The following is an 18,213-nucleotide window of genomic DNA, read 5'->3' as shown; positions in this document are numbered from 1 at the left end:
GGTGTCAGTGAACTCACAATACTAGAAACTAGCCCAAACACTTTTTATTGTAAACATTACGATATATCACCTTGTCATGTTACGATGAATTGAAAGCACTAGGTATCAGTGGGTGCTAAGATGGGAAATGAATGATATTACCGGGTATAATACTTTTAATACAGTAATCCTCATATTATTACTTCTGTTAATGTCGTAACATATATCAACTCAGTTTATTCTTGATAACCTTAAGAATGTTAATCTTAACATTAGAGTCAATGTAGAGTTTATTTTGTAGTTTTTCACCAGTTCCCAATTTTGAAACATATTCACTTTCATCATCAAAAACCCATTCACAGACTGAACTGTTTAGATGATCATGCGGATTAAACTGACGATGATTATCATTCAGAATTTCAGATGTATTTTTAACCCATATCAATACATGTTTAATTCATTTTTTATTTCTTTCGTAACGTTTCCAAGTAGTTCGAGTTCCATCAATATACCAAAGCTATAAGGAATTCTTTAATTTAAAGCTGTCCATTAAGATATTGTTAGGTTTCTTTACCTTCAACTTTTTATAAGTAGATTCTCCCGGCTCTAAATATATTCCGTTGTCAGATGGCTAATTCTTAAGATAACAGCATACACAGAAATGTAAAATTCAATCACATTTTCTTAAAGATGCTCCACCGCCGAAATATGGTATTTTTTCACTATCAAAAACAGGAGCAGACGATTTAGTATTTTTCTTCACTTACAAAAGTTAGGTACTTTACACCATTACCAACATTGAAAAGTTTGAGCTTCTAATTTTACTTCAAGTTAAAAAGATGAAAAATAATTAATTGCATCCCGAAAAAAATTCCGTGGCACTATATCCTATATGGAATGAAGTAGTGATTGCTCATGACCCAAAGGCAAGTAAATTATTTTATATTAATTTTTGTGTCAATTAGACAGATATATATACACGATAAAACATCAATTATTGTTCAAATAATGAATATCATTTATGCTCTGTTGGCGTGGAGCATCTTAACAGAAAAATCAAATATATTATTTTGGTAATTACCAAGAATGAATTCCAATATAAAAAAAACCGAATGCGTATTCCAGGGGTTTAAATCCAACGTTAAATTTCCAACCTTATCCGAATGATAACTATATTAATTCCACAATGTGTTTATTCCGAAAAGTTCTGAAGTTAAGAACATGAAATATTATTTTAGAAGTAAGTTTTTACCTAAAAGATTATATACCAGTAACCACAAGTTGTCATACAAAACACAGTAACTAAAATATCTATACCCAAAATCAGAACACTACAAAAACTTATATCTCTACAACAATTATACGTTCAGCTTAGAAACTTCACAACTCTAAACACAGTTTCCAAAATCTAACTCCTCGCGCAGAACCAATGCCAAAAACTACCACGGCCAAACCCCTTAATTAGAGCCAACAGCCCCTTTTATACTGACTGTCTTAACAATCTTATATTTAGAATGACATCATATATGCTCAAAATATAACTAACCTAACTACCCCCTCCCCAAATGACTTCATACCTATTTATCATGTTTCACAATACACAATTTAAACAGTTACATATTTACAGCTTATAGACACGTTGATCAAGAAACTCTAACATCACTTATCTCAACAGCCAAACTTACTGATGAGATTATCGATATCTCTAATAATTAATACTGAAAATAGTACATGAAGGCTTATCTCTCCTATTGTCAATTAGAGACTACCTCATATAATTATCACCGACCATAAACTGACCCTACACGATACATCCTATATAGATTCACCCTAGCAACTCAAAAGCAGGTATAATCCAAACTAAAACTTCACAATATTATAGAACTTCTAGAAACTTCATTAATTTAAGACTCCTCCCCCCCTAAACGTGTGCAATGCTTAGGAGGCATTAAAGTGAAAGGAATTCCTTTAATTCAGTTAAAGCATGTTGATGAAACTGGTTCCATCTACATGAAAGTTAAAGGACAGGATATTTTGTTTTGTGTGGGGTAGCGAAAAATATGTTTCCCCTCTTTATATTCTCTATATTTTCACAATTTTGAAGCGGTCGTTACGTCAAATTGATTTTTTTTTTGGTTTGTTTAGTTTTACGTCCTGTTAACAGCAAGGGTCATGTAAGGACGGCTAGGTTTGTTGGTGGAGGAAAGCCGGAGTACCCGGAGAAAAACCACCGACAGCGGTCAGTACCTAGCAACTGCCCCACATGGGATTCGAACCCGCTTCCCAGAGGTGGAGGGCTTGTGGTAATATGTCGGGACATCTTAACCACTCGGCCACCGCGGCTGGTCAAATTGAACAAATAGTTTAACCCTTATAATTGTCAATACGACTTTAACGTTCAGATAGGTATAAGTTATTGAAAATTTATAGTGTAATTACGGCCTTTCTCAGAAAATATTTAAAATCAAAGTTTAAATAACAATGAAAATAAGAAAATACATAGATATTTAAAACATAGAAAGTATTGATAGTGAATTATTGTATGCATGATTTTACTATCCATTACTAAAGTATCCTATCCAATTATGTACTCACTACATTAAAAACGTTAACAAACAAAACCTTAATATATTCCCCAGTAGTTTGATTTTTTTTTAATCAAGTGAGGTCAGGATCGATAAGTTCATGATATTTTACATTAAAAACCTAAATTTCCTAGTAAAATACATCTGAAAATTGAGATGGCAAAAACAACACTTATTGTGCCTCATAAAACACAGTTCGGCAAGATAAGGCATTGACCTACATACCACTTTTAACATATCCTCGATATGGATGGAATATGTCATAGCAAAGAAGGCATGAAATAAAAGAATAACACATTGTGTCGCTTCGGAGTTGAGCGTCGCCCTCCGTAAATTTTAAAAGGAATGATTGGTAAGTTTTCTTGAATGGTACATCGAAGTACCAAACTACCTGTTTCATTTGTTATCGCACACAGAGCCTTCAGTTTTCCAAGGGTGGATGTTACGACGGTGATAGTAATCCCTGGATCATCGGGGATGTGTGTGAAAAAGAAGGCTAATTTTTATCTAATTTGACTGCGACTCATTTGCTTTAATTTTACAATACATGCAATCCAGTTAGTCAAGGGGGCGCGACTCGTCCAACATCTAATATGATAAGTAATAGGCCATATGTCCAATGAGAAGTCAACTAGCCATACCATATCGATCTCTGATCCACCCACCAACGAAGGAAATGCTCAAACGTAGATGTAATATAGTATTAGTTAGACCGAATCATCTGTCTCTTAAAATGAGCTTCGACTCGTCCAACATCTAATATGATAAGTAATAGGCCATATGTCCAATGAGAAGTCAACTAGCCATACCATATCGATCTCTGATCCACCCACCATACCTAACCGATGGATTCATATAAATCATTTAAAAATGGTTAACTAAATCAATCACGAGGACATAAATTCGTTTTAAACTTTATCACGGCCCAGATGTCTTTCAAGACCTGTGTGGTTTGCAAGAGGAAGACTTCCTAATTGTCCTACTTAGCGCAGATCTCCGTGTTCTATACCGTTAGACAACGACGAAAGATACTTTTTCACCCTGAAATGTGCCGGCTTCGTCAGAGCACAGGGGGCCAACTCATTGAAAAAGGATGTTGTCATTCATTTTTGTATTTGGTGGATGAACTGATGAGTATATATGACAGTCATGTGATTTTTTTTCGAAAAATACGAGATTTGAAAAATTATTAAAAAATCGGGATATTTACTACTCTGTTTTATAGTAAATATCCCGATTTTTTAAATAATTTTTCAAATCTCGTATTTTTTTGAAAAAAAAATCACTTGTCTGTCATATATACTCATAAGTCCATCCTCCAAATACAAAAAATGTATGACAACATCCATTTTCATTGAGTTGGCCCCCTTTGCGTCAGAGACGCGATTCACAAACACTTCGCAAATCCAATATGAGCATTGCGAACAGCACAGATATTCCAATGTGATCATCCTACGTCTGCTTTGGAAAAACAGCTAAAACGAGCGTACGCGAATGAATGATGTACTTAGTAACAATGATTCTACTTTCACCTGTGGATATGTTTTGTCTCATTGCATCACTATAATGAAACTGCTGCACAAATATCTCCACATTGGGGGAAATAAAGACTGATGATGACTGTTTCACACAGCCCAAATGAATCACCGTATAAAAGATTATTTCAGCGAGAACAAGTCTTTTCGCGATTTTTCGGAACATTATAATATTGTCGCCAAAACGGTATCAGTTAATCAATATAAGAGATGGGTAGAATCTAAATTAAATTGAAGCTTTTAAATAAATCACGAAATTTACATTTACTCACATTTTTTTTTATTTATTATGAATAAAATCACGAAAATGTTGACATACGAATGTAATCACATGTAGTATGTCAACCACAGGGATTCCACACCATGATAGAGGTGAAATGTTGGTTATACAGATCACAGGCATTACCAAGTAAATTAACATACAGATTGTTTAGTCTATTTCACATAACCAAATCCCTGAGTGTTTGACCTCTGTATTTAGTACCTGCCTATATTAATGTATGAAGAGATTAAAATATTCGGTCGCTTTTACAATACTAATCAGGATTAATCATTTCATTTCTATATCAGCAAACATTATTTTATACCCTGAAATACCCACACCTACTCTATCGCACTTACAATGTTGTACATTATGGTAATTATCCCATAAAGAAAATGTGAAGAAAGGTTTGATTTACACCTGATCAAGGTAAGTAATTACATTTGTTATATAATAATTCAGGTATAATTGTGAAAACATTAAAGTAAAATTTATAAATAATGTCTCTGTATTTCTAGTTCTAGGTATGAAGTAAGTTGATTAATGATAAATTTCTTTTAATGTTCATTTCATAATTTTTTTTTTACATTTTGATTTAAGTTAGCAACATAATTAATATTTTTAAATTAACTATGACATAACAGTGAACAATTGAATCGATAAGTATAAGCCTGTGTCCTTTAAGACGTGGGATATTTGAAAAGATTTTCAATCAATTTCGATTGCGGTCTCGTTTTGATACTTTCCTATCACTAGAATCTAAATTTGCCATATTCAGAATATTATCCTGATGAAAAGACACACGTACGGAAACTATGATTGTTAATTTTGGAATGAACGATTATTATGTTCTTTTCAGAAACTGTAATATCAGCATATTATTTTTAGGTTAATGGAATATACGATTGTTTCAGTACAATGCATATTTTTTTTAGAATTGACCTAATTTTCTTGTTACATATAAACCGAATTGACTTCATCTAGAAAGAAAGAAATGGTGAAATGAATAGAGATGAAGGGGAAATGGTGAATAAAGAGAAATAAAATAAATGTTATTTAAGCCGAGTTTAAAGGGACAAATACATATGCCTTTTGTATAGAGATTTACTCGAGATCTAACTTAACCGTAATTCGGACACGTTATTAACGACATTTTGACACAGCGTGTAGAGTATTAGTAGAATTAATCACAGGAACGCGTAACAAATATGTGTATCATACCATAATGTAATAGTTATACTAACTACCAAAAACTCTTGTCACATATACCCCTGTTCCTTAAATTGGCTAGGGAAGCTGATTACCGTGATTTATCGAACAAACGGCAATCTCTGAACATATGCACGAGTGGTTTTAATTAACAAAATCGTTACGGAGGATGGCGGTGTGTCTTGTTTTGGGTATCAATCTTAGTTGAGTTAGTTTTCGTGGTTGGGAAGACTTTAGATATGTAGGTTTATGGTGCTTGATGAGGTTTTGTGTGTCGCTATTGGGAATTTAGGGCGGTCTAGTTTTGGAAGTCTATTGTGCTTGGGTTAGTAAATTAGGTGTTGGCTTTGGGTATTCGGGAGTTAAGGGGTTCTGTTTTTATATTGTGGTTAAGTGATGGTTGGGGGGATTTCGACAATCTGCTTTAGGTGGATTGGTGTCAGGGATTCTTAGTTGAGTGTCAGGGATTTTTTTTTATCTTGCGCTGTTAATGGAAAGGGACATTGTTTTTGTTCTTTGACATGTATATGTTGCTTTGGTGTGGATGAATGTGTTCGTTATTTGTGGTCTGTGCTTATTTTATATGAGTTTGTGTAAAATGAATATGTTGAATGCATTCTATTCAAACGACTCAAATAAAACACACTGTAACATCTTACCTTTACCATGAATCTGCGTTCCAGGATTCTCCACACTCGCCTCACCCTTACGACAAAAATGTCTGTGGTTCCAAGTTCAGCCGGTCGTCCTACATCTGATGGAATTAAGTTCCGCCAAGCTCCCGCTCCCCCTCCGTCCCATGGAGTGTTCAAGGAAAGACCCTGTCCAACACATGCTGGCAAGTGGCTAGTCATGGTGTGTACCACCTGTCGAGATAGTTTCGTCTGCCTCACGTGCATGAGCACGTCCCATACCGGTCACATGTTTGTTGAGATAGAAGAATATTTGGTTCTGAAACGTCATTTGTTTTCAAGGCTCAAACAAGTTGCAGATACAAAACTGACGACACTAAAATCAAGAATACAAAAAGCGAAAAGCACAAAACAAGAAAGCACACAAAACATCAATGAACTGACAGATTATATCAAGGATCGATCGGAACAGATGAAAAAGCAAATTGATGAGATATGTGAAAAGTATACGACTCAATGCCGTAACATCGGTGAGAAAAACGATGAATTGTTGAAACATGTTGAAGACCGCATGCAACGCCATTTTGATGATTTGTCAGGAGCAGCTGGACGATGTAAAGAAGTACTGGATCAAGAACAGTACCAGAACCTCCTACAGACAGAGAAAAACCTAAAACAACAAAATAGCCGACCTTATGACCTTTTCCCAAACTTACAAAGTGTTGGAATAGTGATGTCAGACAAAATGACAAGAATGATGACACAGTTCGGATACATGGACAATCCTGTCTGGAAACCAGACCCGGAAGGGCCAGGAAAAGACGAATGGGGCGAAGACGCTGTAAAGGACCCCGAGCCTTACAAAGTTCAGGTACTTAGCTCTTTCAAGATGAAATCCGAAAGGCAGGTCCTCGCTGCCTGCCCTATCGATAATGCTTCCGCTTGGCTTATTTGCACAGGAAGTAACGAAGCCTCGCTCACAACGAAAAAGGGAGACATCACTGTGCACATGCGCGTCAAGCCTGGCGTGAAGCTGAACGATGTCGTTTGCTCGTCGGATCGAAAGAACGTTTTTTGCTGTGCTCAATCATCCGTGAGAACTATTCTTCCAGATGGAAAGTATAAAGTTTTGTTTCGAACCGATGACTACGCCAGTAGCCTTTGTGAGGGGAAAGATGGTGGCATCATTGTCTGCCATGACGACAAAGGTAAAATGGTGGAATACAATCACCATGGAGACGTGATCAAGGTCATCACGGAGGATATGGATGGTTGGAAACTGTTCTCCTGGCCTCGAAGAATTCGAATCAATCGGAAGAATGGCGATATGGCTGTGATTGAGGAAACAACACCCCGGCATGTTGCTGTCATGGATAGCAATATGGACGAACTGTGTCGTTTTCAGGGAATCAAGGATTTGAAAAGAGATGAGCAAACAGACGAACAAGACTTTTTACCGCGTGATATCTGCTTTGATCGGAACAATGACGTCATTATCGCGGACTATGGTCACAGTACAGTGATCGTGATCGACAGGGATGGGCGACTTATACGGACTATCTGGAGGGACGAGATTCCACCAACGAGCTTAGGTTTACAGCCCAACGGGGACTTATGGGTGGGCTTCCTAGACGGGCAAGTCAAGATCTTCAGATATATAGAGCACTGAAAATATTAGTGAAACTTTGGTGTGCTTTGCGTATAGACCCAGTTTGTTGTGTTAAAGTAAATTCAATAAACACAACTTTTGGTTTTATGAGTTTGTTGTCGTGAATATCTTCAGTCCGTTAGATACAATGTATTTCAGTTTAGGTACAGAACACACCTGGATACCATCAAACAATAAAGGTTAGGATCATTGGTCCCATGTAAGAGGCATATTACTTTACCTTGAGAAAACCACCTCTATACAACAATATCTGCTGAACATTATAGTCCATCAAAAAATGTATCAAATAAATTAAAATATCATTTTATTTTTGACAATAGTTTAACACGACCATGAAAACAATTAAGTAAAGAATTAGCTGTCTATCCAATCTATTTGCAATAACATACCAATTACAAATAGATGAAAACTTACTGCACAAGCAAATTAAAGAAAAGAAGAACAACTTATTACTGTATAGCGTTGAGGTCAATGTTTTGCGTTTTCCTATTAAGAACATATTTCAACGAAATCGCAAAAATATACAGAAAAAAAACACACCCGCAAAATTTAAAGGCCTACTACCTTTCCGAAACGGCTTTTAATTTCTAAAATGGGAATGTTAAACGAAATTAATAATTTTATAGAGTCGCAAAAGTTATTAGTTTACCGTGAATACTACACTAACCATCACCTTCTTAACAATTTAATTTAATTAAGCATTGAAGTCACTTTTTTTTTAATTTCATCGGGGTATGAAGGAAATTTTGTTTGCAAACTGTGTGAATCCGCGTAGCCATTAATATACCTCTTATGCCATTAATATACATTTTCATATATTATTATTGTTTGTAAGAAACTTTTAATTTTTGTTTCGCAAAAGTAGCGGGCCTTTAACCGTTATACAGTATATGTGTACTTACCCGTACTTATAACTACGTGTACTTACTCTTGACGATCTGAAGTCATCGGTCCCGATCTTAATAATGCTTGCTTACCACGAAAATCTGCTGATATTTGATAAATATCACACTTCTGGCACTGAGTGTATCTTTCCTACAGAAAGGAGTCTGCTAATGTCACACCTGTACATAAAAGCTTATGTTAATCAAACTATCCATTTCGTTATTATTTATTTTTTAGGGACACAAGGGAAGATCCTTTCTATACTATCATTAGTCTGTATATAGTCATGACGATTTGCTGCTAACCAAATCCCTAGTATCCAGTAATGATATATACTCTGCAGAGATCAGGATAATCAGCAACAGATTATCTCATCGTATTGTACAATTGAGTTGGTAGGCGAGTTTAGTGTGATCCAGAAATTTACTGAAAAATAGTTTAAAATAAGATTTGACAGTACGACCAAAGGTACTGTCTCATTTATATGTTTTCAGTAAATTCTTTATTTCTGAGTAACAGGAATGTGATACCTATCTTCCTCTTATGTTACTTTTCATTAAAATAAAAACCTTTATGCCCATCTTCATTTTTTTCAAACAAAATGTATGATACTTTATTATCTCAAATAATTTCATCCCATGTAAAATGAATGTGTCTAAAAAGACAGATGCACACATTAAAAAATCTGGCACGAAACAAGCATTTTCATTGGCTTAAATAATTATGTTATCAACCCATAACATAATCATAACATAAAAATAATGTCGCCGTTTGCAGCGTCGCATCTGATATTGGAGAGAAATAGGGGATCCCATTACATTAGATTTAATTATTGTAGCAAGATTTTAATGTTATGGAGATATATCACACACCTTAGACTGTATTTTTTAATCATAAACTGCTTTGTATCGAGTACACTCTGACTTTTGTAGTATATCTTCATAGCATGAATAGGTCATGTTAATAACAGCATTACAATAAATAACAACAATTAATTAATTAAGGAAGGAATCTCATTTTGTCACACTTACAGAAACTTGAAGTTATAAGTTTTACATAGGTACCAACACAATACATGTACTTTTAGCAAAATAATAGTAATAACATTAACAGAAAATTCAGTATTAGGCGATGCTGGGCGTTTTATAACAAGAGCAGTAACTCGTCTAAGTTTAAAACGCAGTTAATGCATGAGAGAATTCCGAAAGAGTTGCTTCCCTTTTAGCCTCTTACACCATACCTTATTAAGAGGTGATGATTAAACTAGTCATCAATTTTCAATCTTTTAGTATGATTTTTGCATCAAACAATTATAAACTATAGTTCTCTGCTTTCTCACAGTGATCGTCATTACATTCTATTGTCATATGTATACAAATACATATAAATGTACCAGAACGAAAAATTGCTTTCTTCGCAACACAGTATGATACAAAATAAATAGCAGTAATATTAAAACGCATATCCAGGTCAGGTAGAAAAACAAGGAATTAAAGATAAGGAAACAAGAGAAAATACAAAGAAAGAATTTAAGAAGCACGTGCTATTACTACAGGTTTGACCTAACATGTCATTAAACTATTTTGAGGGACAGAAGCAAAGGGAAGCTCTAATAGGCCAGGAGGGTAGAAATGACAACTAGACAATCGGCTCAAGTTATTATATGTAAAAAGTTGACTATAGCAGGTCAATTCCATTACTTACCAGATTTATCATCCGCTTTAATTGTGTGTCTCTATTTCAGAATTCAATTATTAATTATTTCCTTTCATTAATATTTCAATATTTATATTTTATTTTTCCTAAAAAAATAGTTGACATTGCAATCCTGATGTCAGACAACCTTTGGAAATTAATGGGTTTTTTTTATTGGGAGTTACCTCCCCTGTCATGTTTTATACTAATATCTGACTAATCAGAATTTACTAAGCCATATTTTTATTCCAGGAAGCTTGTGTTTTCTGTCTTAAACGTTTTAAAGTGAAGCATATGCATACTCCATAAACTTAAATCACTTATTTTTAGTATTTCATGCATAACAAATTGCGACGCTGGAGTCAGTTACGTTATTTTTGAGCGTGTTATATTTATCCTGTCGGATAACACAATGTTTCTCCCGAACAATTAACTAAAGTTACAATGACGTGAAATTACGACAAAAAGTTGGTCAAAATTTCAAGATACAAACAAAGCGAACTCTGTTGCCTCCAGTTTTACTATGAGATATTTCAGGGGTGGATGCGACGTTAATGATAGTAACCCCTGGAGTATGGAGGATGGCAAAATCTATAACATGTTTAGTAGTGTTATAGCAACGAATCTTTTATTGACGTCACCAGTTTCAATCTCCTTAACATTGGCGTTACATTACTAACTGTTGGGCTGAGCAAAAATGCATAGCCAATGTACAATTTACACTAATAATTCAACACATGTAAGTTCAAACGACATTTTAGCAATACATCGACATCAGAAATAAAGCGTACACACATGTAAATGTCACAGTTTTGTTCGCTTGTTTTAGTTTTACGGCCCATCGACATCTAAGATTATTTAGGGCCCCTTTATCACAAACATTACCACGATCGAACATCACATTATGCACCCTAGTCAAATCAATTTAGTAGTATCTTTTGTTTGAAATTTCAGCATTTTCTGTCGTGTACAAAGGAATGTCCGTGACTTACTGTACCAATTGCTTGATGGTGACGTGGGCGCTGCTATCAAATAATTGATATTGGTAATCGGTGTGGTAACCGAAGTAGAAATATCCTATCTTCAACTGAAAAATGTTTCTAGGGAAAATTAATTTTCAATACCAGAATTTTATATGACTGACATGGATCAGGTCCAGTTTACGATACCGTCATCCATGTAGTAGCTAATTAGTATACAAGGAGTACATATGAAGCACCAGTTCAATAACCGATATTCATCGTGGATAGAAAGGCCTCTAAATTAAAATAATGTATTACTCTTATGGTGTTGCATTGTCAATTTGACCAATTAACATACCAAACCTATATACATTTCTTTCCGTAGTTGGCATATAATGAATAGTTAAATATAGAGGACATTTTGACCACAATTGAAATAATTTATTCACCAATTAATCATCCTCAGTAACCAAGGCGACATATACACTAACGTAACCCGTGGGTCTCCGACGATGCCAATTAACAAATATAAAACTAAATATATAAAGGGAGTCACTCACTTGAACACAACTTGGAGGGACTCTTCTAGCACAACATCAGAGACAACGGTTTAATGCAACAGCGTAGTTCATGTAAAACCTTCTACATTAACAAGTCTTTTGTCCGAATATGACTGATGGTACATGACCTTATACTAGACATTTACAGTTATTATAGCTTTGATACCATTTATAACAAAACCAGTTGTTATATAAGTAGGTACTGGCCGTAGGTCGGTGTTTTTTTCTATGGTAACTGCGGCTTTTCTCTACCACCCAAAACATAACATATAACAATGAACATTATAGCTTTAAAGTAAATAGAAGTTGAAGCAAACATATTTCAGCTATAGAATAAGATTTACATTTGTATTCTGTAGTCAAAGACTGGTCACTTTAAGTATAAATAGATGTCAGTCTGTTGAGTTAAATAATTAGATATGGCTTACCACCTTCCGCCTTATTGATTCTGAAGAATCTTATAACACTATCGGGAAATACAATTATCGGGACTTAATCATGCGCGGGTCACAACAGTGTCATCACTGTCCATATTTAGGCATGTTCAGATTCAGACGGCCTTACAACATCCGTAGCAGAGATTATAACCTGAATAATTCAATCGCTGATAGGATATTGGTGATTACGACGCCTTGGTATTAAGCTGGTGGAGTATCAAGTTCGGTAATTGTTAACGTTGTTTCTTTAAGAAGGTCTATATGACATGACACATACAATTAGAATCGGAAAGTCAGAGTATCCGGAATTGATTGTTAACCGAATGTGGGTAAGGGTGATTCCATTTGACACTTCATCGTCAAATTAATTAGATGAAATTTCTGTTGATATACGGAAGTGTCAAATGAAGGAAATACTATTAGATAATTGCGATTGTCAACAGCTCTTTACCAGTCCTTGGAAATAATTATATCTATCTTGTATGTATAAATGAATTGATAATTATATTGTAAGAATAATGATATCTATTCACCATTGTGAATGGACTTTGGACTCCATTTTAGTGTACCGGTATTGTTTTCTAATCACCATTGCAAGTTTTTTTTCTTTTGTCGAACACACATGAATGCCATGGTTCTTTATATAAAGGTTAAAACGATATGATACTTATACAAATCTGTAAATATTTGGTATAGAAATACGAAATTAGAGTTCCCAAGAACCTTGAGCTTATTTAGAAACTCAGTTCGGACATGTGAACCAAGAGAAACTCGAATACAGTGCATGTCTAGATATGACTACGCATGCGTTAATATACACAAATTAATAAAACATCCGTTCTGACTGGAGAGAAAAGTGACGCCATTTTTATTTTATGAGTGTCGAGGGTTTGTAATGCCGGATAACGGAGGTGTTTCGATTGTCTAGACTTGTTCGACATTTCACGAGATTTGAGTTATGGTTACAACCTTGAAATTGCGTTCACAAGCAATGAATTCTTCTGTCGTAACAAAATGTACAAATTAGTATGTTTTCACTTCCTCAGCGATACCATCTATTTCATGATGCGTCATTTTATTTGTCAAATGATGTGAAGATAATAATGGGATAAAAATCAACATGCAGAAAATAAAGTAAATGAATGGCATACGCCTTCATAATTCAGTATGTATATAAACATAATTTGATGTCCCATTTCTCTTGAATAATCACGTACACAATTACAATAATAAAACCATAATTTTGTGGTGCTGAATGGCGTTCTTCTGATTATTCAAATAAGATTCATCAAAATAAATATGTACAAAACTTGACAACAAACAGTCTTTAAGTAGATTTTGATTGTGACTTCATTATTGTCTGCATGGAAATCACGCCATTTTATCAGAAAAATGTAAAAGTAAGCTCAATAAATTATATATTACTTATCCGTCTGCGTGAATTCCAAATGCCAAAAGACTTTAGACAAAGATAAGTAGGCGATTAAACTCATATGTGGCACTTGGCAAAATGTTGACGCATCAACATTATGTTTTGTTTTCTTATTAATTTATTGAAAACCATAAGGTTTGATGAAAATCATTTCAAATAGACAGATCTACAAACGTCTGATGCCTTTTACACATTAGGAACAACGCAGAATTTTTAAATTGTAAAACTTGTTATTTTAATGTTTGACGTTTAGGTGAAAACATACCCGCATAAATCATTTTACAATTAATAACACTGAAAAAATATGAAATAAAATTGTGGCCCACAACTTTGCTTCATGATCTGACCGTATGTACTTATAATAGTTTTGACGATACTGTCAATATTCATTTCAAGCTCTTATTTGCCTGTATGAAATTAAAACCTATGCATTTTAAGTATTGTAATTCTTAAAATGTTGGTAACTTTTGGTGGTGAATAACATATGAAAACTTGTTTTTGATTAGACAGTATGAACATCCACATAACTTTAAGAATAGAGATACCGATCATTCCACGAGCATTCCATTAATTATCCTATCTAATCAGAAGTGTTAGGTGTTTTACATAAAACGACCCCCTACAATTAATCACTTATAAGTTCAAATTAACGCTGAGGCAGACCAACAGATTACGAACCCATAGAAATGCCGCGTTTAGGTTCTTATCAGAACCTGCTGGAATCTCTACCTTCTATCATGGCCGCTACATTGTACTTTTTTCATGACATGATGAAGAAGAGCGGTATGTGAAAAATCGAAATCAAGAACCAAAAGATCGATTTCAACGTATACTTTCATATGATAAATCATTCACCGGGTACAAACTATGAAACAAATCCTTCAAGTCATGAAACCAAAGGACGCGATAAAAGTTTAATCAAATAACTTATTAAAATCACGTTTGACTTCAGTGAAACAGCACTGTATTTAAGAAAGACATTGATTTCCACTATCACAAGGAGACACAACATAAATACACCACAGTCTCCCAAAACTCACTGTCACAAGGAGACATAACTCGAATGTAACACAGTCTCCCAAAACACACTGTCACAAGGAGACATAACTCGAATGTACCACAGTCTCCCAAAACACACTGTTACAAGAACACACAACACGAATATACCACAGTCTCCGAAAACACACTATCACAAGGAGACACAACACAAATACACCACAGTCTCCCAAAACACACTGTCACAAGGAGACACAACACGAATGTACCACAGTCTCCCAAAACACACTGTCACAAGGAGACACAACACGAATGTACCACAGTCTCCCAAAACACACTGTCACAAGGAGACACAACACGAATGTACCACAGTCTCCCCAAACACACTGTCACAAGGAGACACAACACTGACATATCACAGCCTCCCAAAACACACTGTCACAAGGAGACACAACTGGAATATACCACAGTCTCCCAAAAACACACTGTCACAAGGAGACACAACACGAATGTACCACAGTCTCCCAAAACACACTGTAACAAGGAGACAACACGAATATACCACAGTGTCCCAAAACAACTATCACAAGAAGACACAACGCGATCTTACCGCAGTCTCCCAAAACACACTGTAACAAAGAGACACAACACGAATATACCACAGCCTCCCAAAACACACTGTCACAAGGACACACAACACGAATATACCACAGTCTCCCAAAACACACTGCAACAAGGAGACAACACGAATATACCACAGTCTCCGAAAACAACTATCACAAGAAGACACAACACCGACATACCACAGTGTCCCAAAACACACTATCACAAGAAGACACAACGCGATCTTACCGCAGTCTCCCAAAACACACTATCACAAAGAGACACAACACGAATATACCACAGTCTCCAAAAACACTATTACAAGAAGACACAACACGAATATACCACAGTCTCCCAAAACACACTATCACAAAAAGACACAACACCGACATACCACACTCTCCCAAAACACACTATCACAAGAAGACACAACACGATCTTACCGCAGTCTCCCAAAACACACTATCACAAAGAGACGCAACACGAATATACCACAGTCCCTAAAAACACACTGTCACAAGAAGACACGACACGAACATACCAGTCTCCCAAAACACACTATCACAAGAAGACACGACACGAACATACCAGTCTCCCAAAACACACTATCACAAGAAAACACAACACGAACATATCACAGTCTCCCAAAAACACAACCATCGCCACAAGCAAATACACATAGTCCGCCTTTATATGACCTAACCAATCGATGAAGGGACTTCAAGATTAATAAAACAAACCAAACCAATTTTGTATTATTCTCTTTAATTCATTCAAATTTGAAGATTGCATAAAAATGACCAGCCATGTTTTCATTTTTAAACATATCCATAGCAAATTTAATCGTCTTTTATCCACTTATTCAAATGTTTCGGCTCTCTGTTGAAAGCGTCGCATTTCCAGCTTATTAAAGTTGTCAGATGGAAATGACGTCACAACATGGCGGTTAAGTATCATCCTCGTCCTTCAACAGTGCTGTAGCGTTATTTAGACTGTCTAATGAAAGAGTAAAGAGAAGACAAACTGCAATATTCAGATGCCATTTAGATCAAAAGGAACACTACAGTGTGCTTTGTAATCAACACTTGTAACGGAAGGACATCAACGATATCACATGTAACAGCGAGGCCCTTCAAATGCATTTATTTAGCATTCACAAAGCATTCATCACCATGCCTTGCATAACATGGTTACATAGCTGGTTCTGTAGCTTTTCTCCAATACAAAAAGGAGTGTTCAAAAGATACACAACTATAATTAAAGAAACAATAGAGCTTTTTCGTCCTTCGAGGATTCATCCATGATGGCTGGACTCAAGACTGTTATTGGTGATAGAAATTAAAAAATAACAATGCATGGAGACTAATGAGGAAATCCAGAGGGTGACATATCCGTCTTTGCATATTACGGAGTTAGCTCCCCTTGCGGGTAGGTATCGATTGTTACGTCATTATTTTGTGAGCGCAATTCACGTCGTTTTCTCCGAAAAGTATGACGTTACACTCGCAAATACATGACGTCACAATCAATACCTACCCGCAAGGGCAGTTAACTCTGTAATATGCAATTACCTACCCACAAGGGAGCTAACCATGTAATACGCAAGGACGGAATACTATAATTACATACATTTTAGATTAATTACATACATTTTAGATTTTGATACAACATCAAAGCAAGGAATCATACATGCACATGTATGGAATCTGGAAGTCACCATACTTTTTGAATCTCAACTATCAACACTATTATCTTCCATCATTGACAAGGCATAAGGACGAAAAAGTTGTGTGCAGTAACATTTTATTAATGTCATCAAGCTTTGTGTTCTGCTTTTGCTATATTGTAGATGTAAATTGAACAATCACGCATGACTGATTTGAATCTTCTGTTCTAGTATCAATTTTGTCTAAAAGTGATGTTTAACTGTACTCACAAAAGTGGTAACGCCAAGAGTATTTGACATTATATCCATCTTATGTACAGACGGGCACCTGCGAGCTTTGGAATGTGTGTACTAATTGTGGTGTGTAGTGTGGTAGTATTATACATTGGATCTTTAGTAATGGGGTCAGATTTAGGTTAATAAGTATCCTTCTAAGGTCAATAAGTACACTGGTAGAGTAACGAGCCAACAGGTCGTTTTTCACTCGAATTAACATCATTGGATGCCGATTTCGGGAGAATTGTGAAATGAGTAGTTTTGGCGTTTCTTTGTGTTCTGTGTCACAAGTTATCGGTACTTTTGTCAGTAATCCTTGAATAACGTCACATTTTCAATCCAGGTTTCAAAACTGACGAGATTCTAATTTTCTAGAAAAAACGTCACAGCAATACTGAAACAAGATAGCTTTCTTTATACCGACGGAGTTTGATTCGATGTGCTTTTCAATTTTGACACTTGTGTACTGACTGAGCTGTTGGTTGTTTGGTTATATTAACAGTCATTATCATTAAGGCGCGTTACGTGTCTGAGATACAGATGTGTTTTTGGAAGGCTGTAGTATATTTATGCTGTGTTTCTTTGTCATGGCAGATCTTTTATCCTTTTTATAGCGCTATCTCAATGAAGCATGCAGCTAAAGACTCCGAACAAGCACACCTCACCGCCAGCTGAGTCAACAAACAACCAAAATATCACAATTTATGGTATAGACAAAATAAGAGCGTCCAGTCGCCATTGGTTACGAATAGTTATACCCTATTAGAGGAAGTACACTGATTTGTGTGCCGCATTTGAATTTTGAAGTCAACTGGATTATATCGATGGTT

The 18,213-nt window shown here is 35.4% G+C and overlaps 1 protein-coding gene across 1 annotated transcript; it reads left to right on the top strand.

The window, feature by feature from the left end:
* The first annotated feature begins 6,263 nt into the window (after positions 1-6,263).
* LOC138322495 (uncharacterized) lies at positions 6,264-7,921 on the top strand. The gene has a single exon (XM_069266517.1). It carries the CDS (start codon positions 6,288-6,290, stop codon positions 7,869-7,871), a length of 1,584 nt encoding a protein of 527 aa, XP_069122618.1. The 5' UTR covers positions 6,264-6,287; the 3' UTR covers positions 7,872-7,921.
* The last annotated feature ends 10,292 nt before the right edge of the window (positions 7,922-18,213 follow it).

The sequence above is a fragment of the Argopecten irradians genome, chromosome 4, assembly GCF_041381155.1.
Source record: "Argopecten irradians isolate NY chromosome 4, Ai_NY, whole genome shotgun sequence".
NCBI lineage: Eukaryota > Metazoa > Mollusca > Bivalvia > Pectinida > Pectinidae > Argopecten > Argopecten irradians.
Note: the sequence above shows the minus strand (reverse complement) of the source record. Positions and strands in the feature narration are given on the sequence as shown.

What these genes read in the sequence shown, in the direction of transcription:
- LOC138322495 (XM_069266517.1), top strand. Translation starts at nt 6,288, where the DNA reads ATGTCTGTGGTTCCAAGTTCAGCCGGTCGTCCTACATCTGATGGAATT.